Raw genomic sequence first — 18,040 nt, 5'->3', positions numbered from 1 at the left:
TGATCTCGATACGATTTTATCGAGTTCAAGCAAAGAGCGATGCGGTTCTTTGTATAGCTTGAGATAAAGTTAGAGAGTCGGGTAAAAATTCCTAAGTAAGGCAGAACTCTAACTATCCATTTTTAAATCCTAAATTTACTATCAGATGGAACCATACACATTCTTTTACATGGCTTTTCTTCACAAAATATACTTCTTTTCTCAAAAATATTTCATGTTCTTTTTTTTCCTATTATTTGGGCCCATATCCCTAATTAATTCTATCATTAGAAACCCTAGCAATTTATACACAATAAATCATTTTAAAAAGTGTTACTTATGATAGACTATGCTACATTAAAAACATTCTTAAAATTCTTAACATATTCTTCTTTAAATTTATGAAAAAATAGAAATGATTAAGCAAGTTGTTAGAAAAACGAAAAAAATTTAAAATGCCTCTCATCACTTACTCTTCCCTTGCCGAGAAATGAGGTTTCCTTTGAATCTTAACAAGTTATATGTAAGATGCAAGGACTCTGGGTTAGAAACATACTACAATAAAAGCAAATGGCCTTATATTTTGATAATCAAACATGCTGATTAATAGCAATAAAAAGAAAAACAGCATGTCAGCTTGCCATAAACAAATCCAAAGGAATTCTCAAACACATTTTTTATTAGAAAACAATGTCCTGCCTTGTTTCGGTTTTTTGGAGTATCTAGCTGGAAAAACAGAAGTTTGCTGTAAGATCACAACAACGCATTCCACACCAATTCAAGCAGTTATTTTCCATGGAGACAAGTTCAAAATGAGGCCAACGACAAAAAAATCTCTGTAATAATTTTGACTTTCAAAATTGTAAGAAGTCAAAAACATCTTTTGTGGTCTTCTGTTTCCCTCCTCTTCCTCTTTCTGGCTCAGTAGTACCGTCTCTGTTCTGCAATTTCAATGAATGAACACTATTGCTAACACAAATGAATGAAATAGTGCAAAATGTATTAACTCACCACTTTGAAAGCTCTTGCAGGGGCAGGTAAAGAATTGGTTTCTTCTAAGTATTTATCCCAAGAAAAATGTTTCACATTTGGATAACCTAAGAAAAAAGCAAACCCTGTTAGGTTTAACCAGAATGACAGAACCACAAACTGACCTATAAAATTATGAGATATTGTTACCATAATCTAGGAAATTACGTTCATGTTCCAAATAACTTTAAAGTGAATAACACACTCAGACCTAACTGTAATAATTACTTTCATCTTGATCATGACTCCTCTTCTATCTTCTAAATGAAAATATAACATATACGTATATGTATAATTTATATTCTTGGTAAGTCCTATATACAGATATACACACACTAACAAAAATGCCCTTTAATGTGCAATTCTTCTTCTACTAATATAAAATCTCATGCACACAAAGACAAATGCACAGCTGTCAATGAAAAAGTGTAAAAATAAGTTTAATAACAATATAGAAAATGTGCACATATATATATATAGTACATATGAAATAGAAAGCATTTATTAAAAAGAATAAAGCAGACTTACATACACTAATATGTGAAATATTCCAGATATGTCATCATACTGTTAGGTCAAACAAGCACAATCAAGTCATGGAACACTATTCATAAAATAAAATATGCAGAAAGAACTATCCCTCCTTCCTCCTGCCCCCTTTTGTTTCCTCCAGAGTCCAAAATCCATTAGGCAGACATGAGCAGGAATTAATAGTGACTCAGTGTGGTGGGAAACTGGCTACTTAAAAAGGACTGAAAAAATTTGTACATATACTGCAGATAAAGGAAGGCAGATTTCTCACTGACCGAAAAAATAGCGAAAGTAGGAAACTAGAATAAACTTTGTGGTCTTGGATATGAATTGGAGCTAAGGATATAATTCTTTGTTTTCAATGTCTAAATAGGTACAGATATATGCATTAATATAACTTTTTTACATGAACGTATTTCCTAACTATATCCTCCGAGAGAACAGAGGCAGCGTCACCCCGTAGCCATCACCACATCCACTGTTTAGATTTTAGCTTGAATCAGGGAAAGTATGAGATAAGCCTTACTGTGCCAGAAAGAATGAAGTTCTCAAAGAACATGTCAAAGGACATGGTAACTGACTTAAAGGGACTCCCATGGACCAAATCTGGGAAAATCGGGACATGAAAGTAAGCAATGCTGGTTATGGCTTATAACCCCTTGATGAAAATAGTAATATATGAATCCATGCAGACAGAAATAAATTAACCAATGAATAAAGAGGAAGACGAAAAAGCTATTCTTTGCAGAATAATAACAACTGCTTATGTACAAGGAATGATGGTATAAAAAATTAGCATTTAGCAACTGTCAGAATAATAATTCATACGAGAAATATCAACAGATGTTAAAACTAGTGAGTGACATGGGGATGAAGCACAGGGTATTTACACAATCTCCAAGTATCTCTCCACAAAATACTTAGTACTTACAGAGAAAAAAATAACTATGTTAGCGGAGAAGTGAAGAAGTAATTGACCATCTTGGTCAATTAACAGTAAAAGATCAATAGTGAGACAAACTGACATCCGCTCAGGATGCAGGGAGAACACGATGCTGTTTCTGTGATGTTCCTGCCCAAATACAGAACCTGGATCCAATCATGAGGAAACGCCAAGCATACCCAAATTCAGCAGCATTCTACAAAATGACTAATCTCTAATTCCCAAACACACTGACGTCATGAAAGTCGAGGAGAGTCTAACTGAAGGAGAGTAGAGGGATATGACAACAGAGTGCAATGTCTGATCCTTTTGCTACAAATGGCATCACTGATACAACTGATGAACTTGAATGAGTCTCTGGGTCAAGGGTATCGATGACTTCCATACTATTCTTTCAACTTTTCTGTACATTTGAAATTATTTCAAAGTAAAAGCTTAAAACTTTTTTTTTAATGTTTTATTTATTTTTGAGAGAGACAGAGCGCGAGTGGGGGAGGGGCAGAGAGAGGAGGAGACACAGAATCTGAAGCAGGCTCCAGGTTCTGGGCTGTCAGCACAGAGCACAATGTAGGGCTCGAACTCACAAACTGTGAGATCATGACCTGAGCCAAAGTCAGTCACTTAACCGACTGAGCCACCCAAGCGCCCCACAAAATAAAAGTTTAAAAAGTATGCAAATATATTTCTATAAATACAAATATTTTACAACATATTTTTAAGGAATGTATCTTGCCCAGTTTAATAATATTAAAGCTGATTGTACACGCATGGGTGTTTGTGTATAAACAGAGGCAGAATGATTTTTCTGGAGAGATACAAGGACAAACTCAAACTATTATGAGACAGAACAACTGTTGTCTCTATTTTCAGTCTAAATTAAAAAAAATTTTTTTTAATGTTTATTTTTGAGAGAGAGAGAGACAGCGCAAGTGGGAAAGGGGCAGAGAGAGACACACACATACAGAATCCGAAGCAGGCTCCAGCCTGAGCTGTCAGCACAGAGCCTGACACGGGGCCTGAACTCACGAGCTGTGAGATCATGACTTGAGCTGAAGTCGGACGCTTAACTGACTGAGCCACCCAGGTGTCCCAAACGTTCTAAATTTTTAAAAACAAGCATGTATTAATGCATAATTGGATAATTCAAGATAAAAATCATTTTAAAAAGTCATAAAGGCTTTAATTTTGGAAACAGGAGATAATGCTACATATTTGGGAAAAAACATGAACGTGGGGAGTCCAGCAGGGCTGATCCATGAATTAACAGGAGGGGCAGAAGAGCTGCTGTCTAGGAACAGCAGTGACTAGGGTCCTTCTCAGACGGGACATCAGAGACCCTGCCAGGAAGCTGCCCTCAGGGACAGGGACTGGACAAAGGGCATCTTTTTTGTCATAGCACCAAGGTAATATCAGCATAGGCCTTACAAACCCTTATTTGACAGTTTTTTTTAAACTTGTGTGTGTGTGTGTGTGTGTGTGTGTGTGTTAAAATATACAGCATATAAAATATATGATTTTAACCATTTTTAGGTGTACAATCAGTGGTGCTTACTCATATTGCTGTGTTTGGCACTTTTGAACATGAAATTTAGATTTTTTAAATGTGTCAAAAAGCTATGTTTTTCTTCTCTTCCACTGATATGAAAGCCCACAGAGGGAGACAGAGGACTTGGTGATCGGCTTCGCATTAGAAGTCAGCAATCATGCCTTACACCACCCGCTCCCACGGTACTTAAGCCAGTGCTGTGACGACATAACCAAGCACTGTTACTCACTGGTTCTGTGTTTATTTACCAGACTTCTGATTATGACCATAAAGGTGGTGAAGAAAAAAAAAAATGGACCAATACCAAACTGGGAAATCCTTACAGCAACTCCGATGGTAACACTGACACCAGGTAAGTGTGCGATCGACATTCACTGACTGCTAACAGTGTGTGAGCCACAGGACACAGGAGAGCTGTCCAGGAAAACCTTCCAGGCAGCTCCATGTCTGAGCCAGGCAACTGTTAATGTCTTGCTTTACTAACACTTTATGGTTTAAGTTAAAGCTCTTTCATCTTCAAAACAGCTCTACAAATCAGTGAAGGACAGGGGCTTTGGTTCCTTAACCTAGGAGAAAACTCAGAAAGCGGAAGGGACTCATCTCAGGCATCCCTGGGATGGTTGGTCCCCTGGCTGAGGAAGTGATCAGACACAAAGACACAGCACCACGGAACTGGAAACAAGCTTCCCCATGAAATCAGCTATTCGAATGGAATGAGACAAGTATCGGAAGCTCTAAACTGAGGCTTTGATGCATCTGTGCTGCCGGCAACATCCACAAATCGCTCTTAGCCAGCCGAGGGGCTACCCTTTGCCTGTGATGACGGAAGTTTGCATCAGTCACGTGAGTACCCATAAGCAACAGGGCAGTTGATGCTCTGTATCCGCTGATGGCCCTGTCTTTTCACCCAGTGATAGCCCTGGCACCTTCCACAGCGACACAACTCGGAAACTCACTGTCTTGGTCATGATGAAGCCAAAGAATCCGTTCTTCGGCATAAGAAAATAAACTCAACATGACATAAAACAAAGAAACAATTCGTCAGCAGGAACACTGTTCTCCATCACAGAGACAGCGAAGCTGAGAAGGGGCCGTGGGGCCAGAGGCAGACGGCTGAAGTACCTGGAAACTGCAGAAAACGAACAAGAGGTACTACCAGCATAAAGGTGCAAAATCTGTTTTGGAGACTACACTCCAATAGAAAAAGGAAAACTGAATGTGTAAGTTCTGATCCAGGTTAAAAAAAAAAACCTAAAAAAAAAAAAACTTAAATGTGAACATTGTACTTTTGTCACAATTGACTGTGACATGTGGGTCAAGGCTCCACCCACAAATGCGGTCCCCTATGTCCACTTCTCTACATCCACTAAAGCTTTAGACACCTGACTTCTGTGGTCAGATAATATATTTAAATGTGTATGAACGAAAAGTCTAGAAATGAATGACAACTTGGGAAATAAAGATCTTTTTAAAAAGAACTTCTCATTTTCCAAAGAAGACAACCTTTGATACTCTGTTATGGACCAAGCCAATGTATACACTTTCAGGTGTATCAGGGGTCAGCAAACTACCACCTGACCAGCTGCCTGTTCTTTGCAAGTAAAGACTTACTGCAACGCAACTATGTCCATTCATTTCTTATCGTCTGGGCTGCTTTGTGCATTAAAACTGGAATTGAGTGGTTGTGACAGAGATGTGTGGCCTACAAAGCCAAAGTTATGTACTGTCTGGCCCTTTACAGAAAAAGTTTGCAGACTCCTGATGCATATGAAGAATAGTATTAGACACACAATAAACACAAACCTGGAGGAGTAATGAGTGTCCTTCTATGTTCTTTACACCACCCGACTGGATGAATGTGTGGGCTCGATGCTTCACACCTGTAGGTTACATAAATCACAAAACTGTAACGATCAGGATCAATTCTCAAATACAAATAAATGTGTACATAAATAATCATATACACAGGCAAGCTAAAGTTATTTCAGCATCTCTAAGGGCAAACGTGTGAGAAGCACGAAGCTCGATCACCCTCGAAAAACAAACATGCTTCTATCATCTGTTAGAATGGCAGCGGCCAGGTATTAAGAGGAGGTATTCCTTTCCTTTCCTCACCTCTTTCTTCTCCTCTCTCTCGTCTTTCCTTCAGTCAGGCATGTATTTTTGCAAGACCTCTTTATCACTATGCCTTATCTGGCATCTGATTCGTTGCTCCTAATCAGACTTGTTCCATGTATTCCTCATCGTACACACAACTCGTTTCATTCATTCATTTGCTCACTCACTCATTCAAACACTGAGTGCTTATAATGCACCAGACACTGGGACAGGCACTGAGGAGACAGCAGCACATAAAACACATACGAAGTTCCCGCTTTTGTGGAGTCTGCGGTATTCCGGGAAGAGATAGGAAACAAATTAACAAAATAAATACTCCGGTGGCACAACGCGATGCAGACAAGAGGTGGAAGAAGGAAGCAGAGAGCAAACATGGAAAGATACTCCTTTACACGGCACAGTCACGGCGGCCTCTCAAATAAGGTGACACCTGAAGAAAGTGGAGAAAGAACTGAGCCACTCAAATGCACACTAGGAAGCCAATCCATGCAGAGAGGACGCAAGTACAAAGGCTGTGTGTGGGGCGGGAGTCTCACAGATGGGTCAGGAACACACTGAGGGAAGCAGAGAACAGGAAATAGTATCAGGAAGGGCCTTTAGGCATGGTAAGGTCTTGGGATTTTATTCAGAGAAAAATCATGTTTACTACAGTATCATGTAGGGGGTTTTAGGCAGAAGAGTGGCATAATCTAATTCATGTTTTTAAAGTAATTATTGTGACTGCTTTGCAGACAGCTAACCACATTGGAAACCGAGATGAGGCTGTGAGGAGGCTTTTGCAAGAATTGATGATGGAGGCCTGAACCAGAGTGCTGGTGGTGAAGATAATAAGAAGCGATCATGTTTTTGGGTCTGTATTTTCAAGGAAGCACCAACAGGATATACTGGTAGATTTGATACAGAATGTGAGTGATATGAAGAAGTCAGGAACATCCCAAGGTTTGGGGCAGGGGCCACCAGAAGAATGTAGGACCATTTCCTGAGATAGGAAGACTAGAGACACAGTCTATGGCATTCCAAATGGTGAATGGAGAGGTTTTTTGCTTTTTGTTTGTTTTATCAATATGTTTGACAAACAGGTAAAGAAGCCAAACAGATAATGAGCATGAAAATCTGGAGTTCAAACACAAGATCAAGGGTAAAGATGTAACTGTGGGAGCATCAGCATTTGGGATGATGTCTAAGGTCATGAACAGAGATGAGGCCATCCAGAGAATGAGTATAGAGAGAGAACAGAAGTAGGAGGCAAAGAAGCCCAAGAAGAAATGACTAGAAAATAAGAGAAGGAAAGCAAGAAGAAAGAAATCAACTAAGTTCAATGCTCACGCTGGATCAAAGAACAAGAACTGATTACTGGATTTACCAATGTAAAGTTCATTAACATTCTTGGCAAGGGCTGTTCTGGTGGCGCTGGGAATAAGTAAGGGCAAAAGCTGGAAGAGGGTGGGTTTAAGAGAAAATGGAAGGACAGCAGACAGAGTCAGCTGGTACAGAAAACATATTCATTCAAGTAGCTGTTTTAAAAGGAAACAGAGACCTGTAACATTAGATAGCAAAAGGAAACTTTTGTTTTTTGTTTTTGTTTTTTCAAGTTGGGAGATACTCAGGGGGAAGCTGAGTGAAGAATATAGGTAAATTCTCTGTACTACTTTTTTTAAAGTGAACTCTATCCCCAACGTGGGGCTCAAACTCATGACTGTGAGATCAAGCATCGCATGCTTTACCGACTGAGCCAGCCAGGCACCGCACTCTACACTATTTTTTAAGTTTAAAATTACTTTAAAATAAAACTCTTTTTAAAAGATGGGAAGTATTACTTCATTTATTCAAGAAATACATGCTGACCAACTACCATGATCAGGGTAGTGTTCTATGTGCTAGGGCTCCCCCGGTTATCAAAAAAACCCGCCAAATCCTTTCTCCTGTTTGGATACTGGTAGAAATAATCAACAAAGAGGGATGACCTGGTGAGGAAATGGAACCCTGGGTGTGAGACTGGGCCCCTGAGGCAGGGGCAGGCACACCCACCGTCACAGAGAGGGTCCTGTCGATGGGCAGAGATCAGGAATACACCCACCAGACAACAGTGGGAGCACGAGGACGCCTCCCCTGACTGTCTTTTTCTTCAGTGACCAGGACACAAGGCTATCAGCGGAGAGGGAGGGTGGGAAATGGAGGTTAAGAGATGTCTGAGGGAAAAAGGAGTGGAACTGAGTGGTATGGAAGAACAGACAGGAGTCTGTTTAGTAGGATTGTGGGGCAGGCCTTAGGGCTCACCGGAGGTTAGCAGTCATGAATGTGAAGTCAGACCAGTGAGCATGTCGTGCCTTTCTCTAGCCACATTCAACCACTCAGGCACAAGCATGAGGTAGGCACAAAGTTAGCTGAACCAGGGTTGGGGTTTTGCCAGGCAAACACAACATAAGGCAGAGGAGGCTATAGTTACAAAGGAATAGTTATAACAATACTACAAAATAAATGTAGAGGCATCTAGAGACAGATCACAATTAAAATCCGTAAAGGACAAAAAAAAAGAAAAAAAAAAGAAAAAAAAGTTGGTAGAACAATCCCCATTGGTGTCCTCAAACATAAAGGGTGTAATGAAGTTAAAAAAGAAAATCAGGGCCAAACGGTCAAAATATTTAATGCATCATTAGCATGCTGAAGACTGTGAAATTATACTATAAGCAAACAAGTTTCAAATTATTTAACCTAGCATTTCCTAAAGATACTTAACTATGAAACACTGCTTTAGTGGGCAATCCATTAACATCACGTGGAACACCAGTGTTCTGTAGAACACACTTTGGAAAAAAGTGGTCTAATGGATGCCAAAGAGTCCAGTGCTGCTCTCTTAACCCGATCTGTTGAGTCTATCCTGAAAGATCAGCAAGTCTCAACACAGCCCTCTGGATGGAAAACTAACAGATAGAAAGCCAGAAAGGTAACACAGTGGTTAGAGTTTCTGGTGAATAAAAAACATCTTATGACTAGTGAAAAACAAAGAACATTCTAAAAAATGCTCTAGGTGAATGGGATATAGTTACCTCTTTCAAACCAACTTACACATTAGTAGCCCTGAACAGTAAGTAACAAGTGAGATGAGATAGCTCCAATTTAATATTGATTTTTCTCGGAATTATTTCAGTGAAAAATATCTTTAAATATTTATAAAGGTTTCTTCTTTTCTCTCCCTTTATTCACTTGTTCTCTCCTACCACCCTTCCTCACACTATTATTTTTCTTAATCTACGTATTAGGGTTATGTGTGTCTGTGTATGTCATTATTTTAGAAATGTGAAAGGAAAGCAAGCACTGCTAGGTCAATGCAAAGTTCATACAGCAATTGGTACATTTCTTACAATGATATATTTTCATAAAATGTTTTTTAATATAATTCCTTAAAACGCATTCTGTTGTGGGAATGCAAACTGGTGTAGCCACTGTGGAAAACAGTACGGAAGTTCCTCAAAATATTAAAAATAGAACTACCCTATGATCCAGTCATCACACTCTTGGTTATTTATTCACAGAATACAAAAACACTAATTCACAAGGATATATGTGTCCTTTTGTTTATTGCAGCATTATTTACAATAGCAAAATTATGGGAAGTAGCCCAAATGTCCATCACTGGATGAATGGATAAAAAAGATGAATGGATCAAGAAGGTATCCCATGATACACAATGGAATATTACTCGGCCATAAAGAAGAATGAAATCTCGCCATTTACAACAACATGGATGGATCTAGAAAGTGTAATGTTAAGCAAAACAAGTCAGAGAAAGACAAATGCCATATGACTTCACTCAAATGTGGAATTTAAGAAACAAAACAAAGGGGAAAAAAGAGACAAACCCAAAAATGGACTTAACACTAGAGAACAAACTGATTCCCAGAGGGGAGGTCCGGTGAGGGGATGGGTGAAACAGGTGAACAGGATTAGGGACACATTTGTCATGATGAGAGTAATGGGTAGAACTGCTAGATCACTACATTATACACCTGAAACTAATATAACACTGTATGTTAACTATACTGGAAATGAAATGAAATGAAATGAAATGAGATGAAATGAGATGAAATGAGATGAAACAAAATGAAAGTATTCTGTTATAAACTGTATAAACAAGGCTATAAAGCTCTATTTCTAGCTATTCTATTCTTTTCGGAGACAATCACTCATGGATTATTACTCATCATGTATTGCATAAATTTCAGAGAGATTGTTTTTCTTTCAGAGAAAGGTGTTAATTCACGTAGGGCTCATTAAAAATAATAATAAAAAAACATATAAAACATTTCTAATATTTTTCTTCGGAGTCTAATACAGCCATCAAATAGTTTTTATAATTACCTGCCAGGCTTGTGGTGATTAAAGTAAGAACATATGACATTGCTAATTCCTTTGATTTTATTGTGTTTCTCTATAAATCGCAATTTAGGAAAATACCGTGGTGTATCTCGGCCACACACTCCTGTACTACTTGAATCTTTAAGGTTTTAATGTTGCCTAAATATCGGTCAAAGGCACCATTTAAAATAAACAGGAAGCCATCTCAAGAGAGAAAAGAGAAATAGCCCTGTTTTCATCTACTCTGTCCATCAGCCAACAACACTTCATTTAGAATAAAGCTGGAAGGCTGGGAAATCCTTTCTGCTACCAATACTGTAAAATAAGTCATCTCTTAGTCCCATCTAGTGTTCAAAACCAGAAATGTAACCAGAAAGGATTGTAATTACAGAAGAACAACTAATGGTGAAAAGTTCGGTAGTCGATCACTGTTCCTTTCTTTTGGGTTTTTAGGTATATCATCAAAGAAGTCCTGTCAAACATATTTTTTTTTAAGTCCATTTCACAAGTACATGCGAATTATTCATGAAGGCTGCAAAGATCCAGTCAGTCAACTGGAGGACTTTGAAAAAGGTCAGAAACCAAGGAAAGAAATCATGAAAAGCCCATGTTTATAAGGATGAGGTGAGCAGATGCTAAAATATATTCATTTCATGGAAATCTAAAGAGGATAAGTGATTTTGCTAAGCCTTCCAGGTGAAAAGAAAGAGATCCTGGTTTTATCAAGTCTTGGCCAAAAGCTGAACACAATGCACACATGCTGGGTTCTGCAAATCTAGGCAGAGAGTCAAACAAGAACAGTTCAAGATGCTTCCTTAAGGAAAATATCCAAGTCCTCATTTCAAGCCATAATGGTTTCGATTCTTTGAAGAAATACAGGACACTTGGCCTCGCCTGCTCCCTAAATCCAGGGCATGACTGTCAACTTATTTCCCAGGGACACTTTCCTGGCTCCAATATGCTAACTCTTAGGGGCCTCCGTTACTCTGTGTTTTGCTGCTAAACCCCAAACCTCACAGGGCTGAGTTATCTGGTTCTTCCTTTCATCCCTAATTCATGTCCAATCCCATTCCCCACAGTGGCTGGTTTTAATATTATTAATTTGCTTCAAGCTTAAAACCTGATTCTTCACTAACACACGGACTCCGTGGAAAAGATAAAGGACATGCCACCTCATTACCCTACTCAAATTTTTGTCATTTCTTCATTTTCTCTGGGCTGAGAGGGAAGGGAGCTCATTTCTCCCCGTTAGCCCCTCCTACAGGACCAGATATCCCAAATTACCATCCTCACGGTGGCCTCATTTCTTCAGCCTGAAAACCAAGTTCAAACGTCTCCTTGTGCAGAACACCCTGCTCTGACTGTGGACTCCCTCCGCCCTGCCACCCACCCAACAAGCAATAATCAATTTTCACCTTCAGGGCCAAACCTCTTTGCCTGAAGTACCATACAGTCATCTCTTCAACCTTCTACAAAGTCACTCAAATAGACTAGCTGCCATTCCCCAAACATACGTTTGTCTGCTCCCTTGGGGCCTAAACACAAGCAAATACTTTCTTTGGCCAGGACTATTCCATCCCAACATCTAAGTACCAATTCCTATCATCCTTCATGCTCCAGCTCAAATCCTACATCCTCCAATAAGCCTTCCCCAAGAACCCTCCAGTGAGTCAGTCAGTCCTTCCTTCCACGTGCCCCCTCAGACAGGAAGTGGTGGGTTCTAATGACTAAGCACAAACCACCTACCCTGCAGCCTAGACAGTGGTGTTTGTGTTTCTACCCTTCCGCAGACCCTGAGCCCCTCAGGGCAGAAGTGTAGAGCTACCTACATTCCTTTCATCTCCGTTAACTCATTACCTCCACCAACCCATGCTTCCCCAACGATGACAAACCTCTTAATTTTGACATTGCTCTCAGAAATTGACAATACAGGGGGTGCCTGAGTGGCTCAGTGTGTTAAGCGTCTGACTCTTGATTTTGGCTCGGGTCATGATCTCATGGTTTGTGAGTTCAAGCCCCGAGTAAGGCTCTGCACTGACCGCATGGAGCCTGCTTGGGATTCTCTCTCTCCCTCTCTCTGTGCCTCCTCTGCTCTCTATCTAAATAAATAAGTAAATTTTTAAAAAGTATTAAAAAAAAGAGAAATTAACAACACGCTGCAAACTCTTCAACACTACTTTGAGGAGACACATAATATTGCTATTACTCTCAATTTATAAAGGTAAAAGAACTCCATCGCTAAAATTAAACTGAAGTTTGGAGTACACGTAGAGACAATCAGGAAAAGGTCCTAGCCCCATGCTTGTTCTACTTCAGTAACTCAGTACTTCTCGTTTTCATTGATCTACTTGTTGACTTTTCTGCCCTGCCTCACTGGGACACTGGACTGAGATTCAGGGAAAGCTGAAGCTGTAATTCCGTTGTGACGGCTATTCTACTCGATCATCTGCTAAGTCCTGCCATGCCTTCCCAGTTCTCAAAAGACCAGATCACATGCAAATAAGAATTCCCCAAGGAAGGTTCCTTGCCGGTGCCTGGGGGAAGAGAGGGGTGCTCCTTCACACAGCATGCTCTGTCGTGGAGTCCAGTCCTCGGGCAGCAGGTGTTGAGGAGAGCCTACGCACGGGGGCATCCTCACCTCAATGGCTGCTTTCCTCCCCATCTTTCAAGCCCTTTCTAGGTCTGTTCTGAGATACTTAGGATTATTAATTAGTCTAATGACTGTCAAGGGGATAGAATTAAGCCGCTAACAATTACCAGGAATAAAAGCACATAGGAAACCTAGAGGTAAAGCAAGTTTTATTCTAAGATACAGTATTTTCCTTTCGTAAAAAAAAAAAATGACTTCAATCCTGCATTAAGTTTCCATTTTCCTCTATGGAGGGAAAAAATGTTTTATTGCAACTAAATATGTTTTACCACAAATGTACCCAGACTTATACAGGTGCCCCTTGAACAACAGGTGTTTGAACCGCACGGGCTCACTAACGTATTTTTTTTCAATATAGTACACTACTGTAAATGTGTTTTCCTTATAATTTTTTTACTAGCATTTTCTTTTCTCTAGCTTACTTTATTGTAAGAATACAGTAAATAATACTTTTACAAAATACAAGTTCATCAACTGGTTATGTTATCAGTAAGGCTTCCAGTCAACAGTAGGCTGCTAAGTATGGGGAGAGTCAAAACTTATACACAAATTTGTGACTGCCCTGGGGGTGAGGGCTCCTACCCCCCACACTGTTCAAGGGTCAACTGTATATGTTTTCAATATCCCACTAAGGTAAAAAGAGGTAAGATCGCTATCCAATTCAAAGGGGAAAAAAATCTAAATAAATAAACTTTAAAAAAAAAGGGGGGATGCCTGGGTGGCTCAGTCGATTAAGCATCTGACTTTTGATTTCGGCTCAGGTCATGATCTTGTGGTTCATGAGTTAATGTCCCACATCAGGCTCTGCACTCAAGCCTACTTGGGATTCTCTCTGTCTGCCCCTCTCTCTGCCCCTCCCCCACTCTCACTCTCTGGCTCTCTCAAAATAAAGAAAGAAACTTCAAAGGGAAAAAAACAATCTCACTTCCCAACTATTTTAAATTGGGAAAGCGATCCAATTTGTAACCTCAATTACATACCTAAACAAGTAATTTATGCAGATAAAAACCATTCCAGAATTCAAAGATCAAAGAATATACTATTTACTAAAGCTGGAGAAATTCCAGTGCACTTTAGCAATTTTCAATGTGCCTTAATTGGATATTGAGAAAGAGAACACACTGTACTCTTCTTCTGACAATTAATAAAATATGGTTTCATGTCAATAGTATAAGTAATTCCTCAAAGTACATTCTGTCCTAAAAATAATTAGTTTGTGCTCATAAAAGTATAAAAATCAGTACTAAAAGAGATCAATTTTCTTCTCTGCTCTTTCTAAAAAAAGAATCCAGGATCTTTCCTATTCCCCAGGCATTTGGAATCAAAGAAAACTGAATGTGACAAAATCTTCCATGCTTTTCATTACTTTTTTCTAGAAGAATGTTTTTATTTTTATTTATTTATTTATTTTTTTAGAAGAATGTTTTTAAAGGAAGCACACCTCATGTCAAATAAATGACTTACACTTTTAAAACTCTCTAATACTTCTAAGACCACAAAAATAACACACTAACGTTTACCCATTTTGTTTAAATCAGACAAAAGCTAAAAAACAAAAATCTCCCTAAATGAATCAGAACTTTAAAACCAAAAGTGCTCCTTTTAACCAACAAGTGCTTTAAAGTATCATTATTTTTTTAAATTATAATTTATTTGAGTAATCTCTACATCCAGAATGGGGCTCGAACTCATGACCCTGAGAAGGTCACAAGCTCTTCCAACTGAGCCAGCCAGGAGCCCCTAAAGTGTCCCTTATTAATGACAGGATTGGATCTGGTCATCACTCTGGGACTGCCAACATCACAGTACATCCAACACCGGAGGGGAGAAACACATTTGACTCCAGAGCAGATTTGCAGTGTTACTAAATTTAAAGTTTTCTCATCCATTCACTCATTCAAGTTAGGTATAGATAATTTTGAATGAAACAAAAACCACCAAGAAGAACTATGAGCAACAGGGGCTCCTGGGTGGCTCAGTTGAGCGTCTGGCTTTACTTAGGTCATGATCTTGCGGTTTGTGGGTTTGAGCCCTGCATCGGGCTCTGTGCTGACAGCTGGGAGCCTGGAGCCTGCTTCAAATTCTGTGTCTCCCTCTCTCTCTGCCCCTCCCCCGCTCACACTCTCTCGATCTCTCTCAAAAATAAATAAACACTAAAAAGAAAAAGGACTATGAGGAACAGATGAACATGGTAAGCAATACAAGAATTCAATTAGCAAATCCAGACTATAGGAGACTCAACAGGACAAACGACGTGATATCTTCAATAAAAGTTACAAGGGGAGGGGCGCCTGGGTGGCTCAGTCAGTTAAGCGTCCGGCTTCGGCTCAGGTCATGATCTCGCAGTCCATGAGTTCGAGCCCCGCGTCAGGCTCTGTGCTGACAGCTCAGAGCCTGGAGCCTGTTTCAGATTCTATGTCTCCCTCTTTCTCTGACCCTCCCCTGTTCATGCTCTCTCTCTGTGTCTCAAAAATAAATAAATGTTTAAAAAAAAAAAAGTTCTAAAGGGAAGGGATAGAGAGAGGAATAGAAATCTATTAAAGGAGATCAAGTGAAACATCAAAACAATCACAAAGTGTATACCTTATATAGGACCTAAACCTATCAAGCCTCAAAACAAAAACAAAAACAAACTAAGGCAATTGGGAAGAATGGTTAAGTATTTAGTGACATTATGGCATTCATAACATTACATATTTGAAGAAAAAGAATCCTTATCTTTAAAAGATACATACTGAAATATACACAGATGAAGTGCTATGATACTGAAATCTGCTTCAGAACAATCCTGGAGTTAGGATTTTAGGAGAAGGAATACAGAGAGAACAAGAGTGAGAAACACAAATGGTAACGGTTGTGTTAAATTGATAACGGTTAGTGTTGTATAATGGGTGTGGGTGGGTCACTATTATTCTACATTTTTTTATTCCACCTTTGTACATGCTTGAAATGGTCTATATTTCAATAAAAATGTTTATGGCAAACTGAGTAAAAAGACATCTTATGGGGAGATTATGCTTTGCAGAAAAAAGCTGAGGAAAAACACACCAAAATATTCAAAAGTACTCGACTCTGTGTGGTGTAATCATGGAACTACTTGTCTACACTTAAAAAAATCTGTAAAAAGCATGTATAATGCATAATAGAAAGCATTTTAAAAATGTGAATGGCAAATGGCTTTCAATGCCTCTCCTTTTTAAAACAGTGTAAGGAAAACTGATGAGTGTCTAAGAATCCAATTTGAGGGGTAATGGAAATTATTGATGGTTCTACTCAATTTTTAAACGTATGCATGCTAAAAAGTAAGGTTAGGAAACAAGCTTCCCTCAAATGTAGCAATACCTATACAAATTAATATTCAGTTAATACTGTAATGTTAGCCATATTTTATAAAGATATCTGTCACTGCTCTAAAATGTTCTCATCGCCAGTGTCCTAGGAAGAAATTAAACACTTCAGAAATGCCTTTCACCAGGAAACTGAATAGTAACGATCAATCAACATGAATTAGATATGGGAATCATTATTCCCATTGCTTAATCAAAATATGATGACTTTATTTTAAATACAGTTATAGAAGTTTATAATATATTGTTCCTATTACTTAACGCAGTATATCCCAAAACTCTAAGGATTAAAAACAATATTCCTCAATTAATAGGTTTGTATTTGGCAATTATAAGTGGTTAAAATTGCTACGGGGAATAAAAATATGAAGGAAAATTAACATGTCTTCTCAGAAAACAATAAACGACACCCAGGATGAGGGGGGAGGTACGCACCTGCATGCACTTGTACGTGCACATGTGTTGGGAGGAAGGTACACTGTACTTCCGCAGCAGGAAGTGAGTGAAAATACAAGGCACAAAGTTAAACTGAAGGCTGCTATTTAGAAATACATGCCATGTGAAATAGGGAAAGAGTGAAAAATCTGAAATGTGAAAGAGTGGGACAGACCACTGCTCTTTTTTGTTACAAGCTCTGCATCATCTTTGTTTTCCAACCATGTACCAGGTTGACCTGAATACACCTGTGAACCAAAGCACACAGCAATGGAAAAGGTCTCACCAATAGTCATAGCTCTCATCCCAGTTGTCAAAATGTACCAGGAAACGATTGTCCACCATATCTGTCACCGTAGCAACACAGATGAACGCAGGATTCTTTTTGTCTACGGCTTCAAGCTTCATTCCAACTCGAAAGCCTGATGGGATCACTGTCTACGAAACGTGCAGATTTAATTAGAGATAAGCACACACTTAACAGCAAGATCTGCACCCTCTCTACACGTCCTGCTCCAGGACCTGGCATGCATCAGCTATGTTCACGTAATTTAAAGAGCATGTACCAGTTTTATGCCAGGTCAATTTCCAACAAGCAGCAAGAAGGGGGAAAAAATGCCTCACTGGTACATCCAAATAACTATCTGGACCTCAAGACTAAGACACCCACAACCTCACAGAGTTTAATTAAATTTAATATGTGTTTTGGACCGCAGTTAGACAGCTCTACTAGTTAGGCAAGTTTTCTTTGCCATTTAGTTCACTTTTTGTTTTTCTTGTTCTTGATTACAGACTTAACAATGAAAATTATTTCATGCAAAATATGCACTTCATCAAGCTAGAAGTGCGTATGAGTCAGTACAAGTTCACTCCCATTTCTGAAATGCTCTCTCAAAAGAGTACTCTACTGAAAGTAGGTCATCTTCATACATGAGAGGCTGCAAATTATTACAACTTTTACCTAACACTACAGATATTATTCACAATAGCACCAAAAGAACTGGCTGGATACATACAGCCATTCAAAACAGTTGGTAATATAAGGAAAACCAAACATTACCAGCCACCTGGGACGTGGAACTAAGACAATAATATACCTCAATAAG

At 39.0% G+C, this 18,040-nt stretch overlaps 1 protein-coding gene across 8 annotated transcripts in view; it reads right to left on the bottom strand.

Moving 5' to 3' along the window:
• L3MBTL3 (L3MBTL histone methyl-lysine binding protein 3) overlaps positions 1–18,040 on the bottom strand; it is a 127,313-nt gene that overhangs the window by 57,618 nt on the left and 51,655 nt on the right. For all 8 annotated transcript variants that reach the window (XM_043592311.1, XM_043592313.1, XM_043592317.1 and 5 more), the window contains 3 exons: positions 17,221–17,372; positions 5,832–5,908; positions 991–1,076 (listed from right to left, as the gene is read on the bottom strand). In XM_043592311.1, coding sequence (XP_043448246.1) covers positions 991–1,076; positions 5,832–5,908; positions 17,221–17,372 — 315 coding nt within the window. The remainder of the gene's footprint in view (positions 1–990; positions 1,077–5,831; positions 5,909–17,220; positions 17,373–18,040) is intronic.

The sequence above is a fragment of the Prionailurus bengalensis genome, chromosome B2, assembly GCF_016509475.1.
Source record: "Prionailurus bengalensis isolate Pbe53 chromosome B2, Fcat_Pben_1.1_paternal_pri, whole genome shotgun sequence".
Classification (NCBI taxonomy): Eukaryota; Metazoa; Chordata; class Mammalia; order Carnivora; family Felidae; genus Prionailurus; species Prionailurus bengalensis.
The sequence above is the reverse complement of the archived record's forward strand: the minus strand, read 5'-3'. Positions and strand labels throughout refer to the sequence as shown.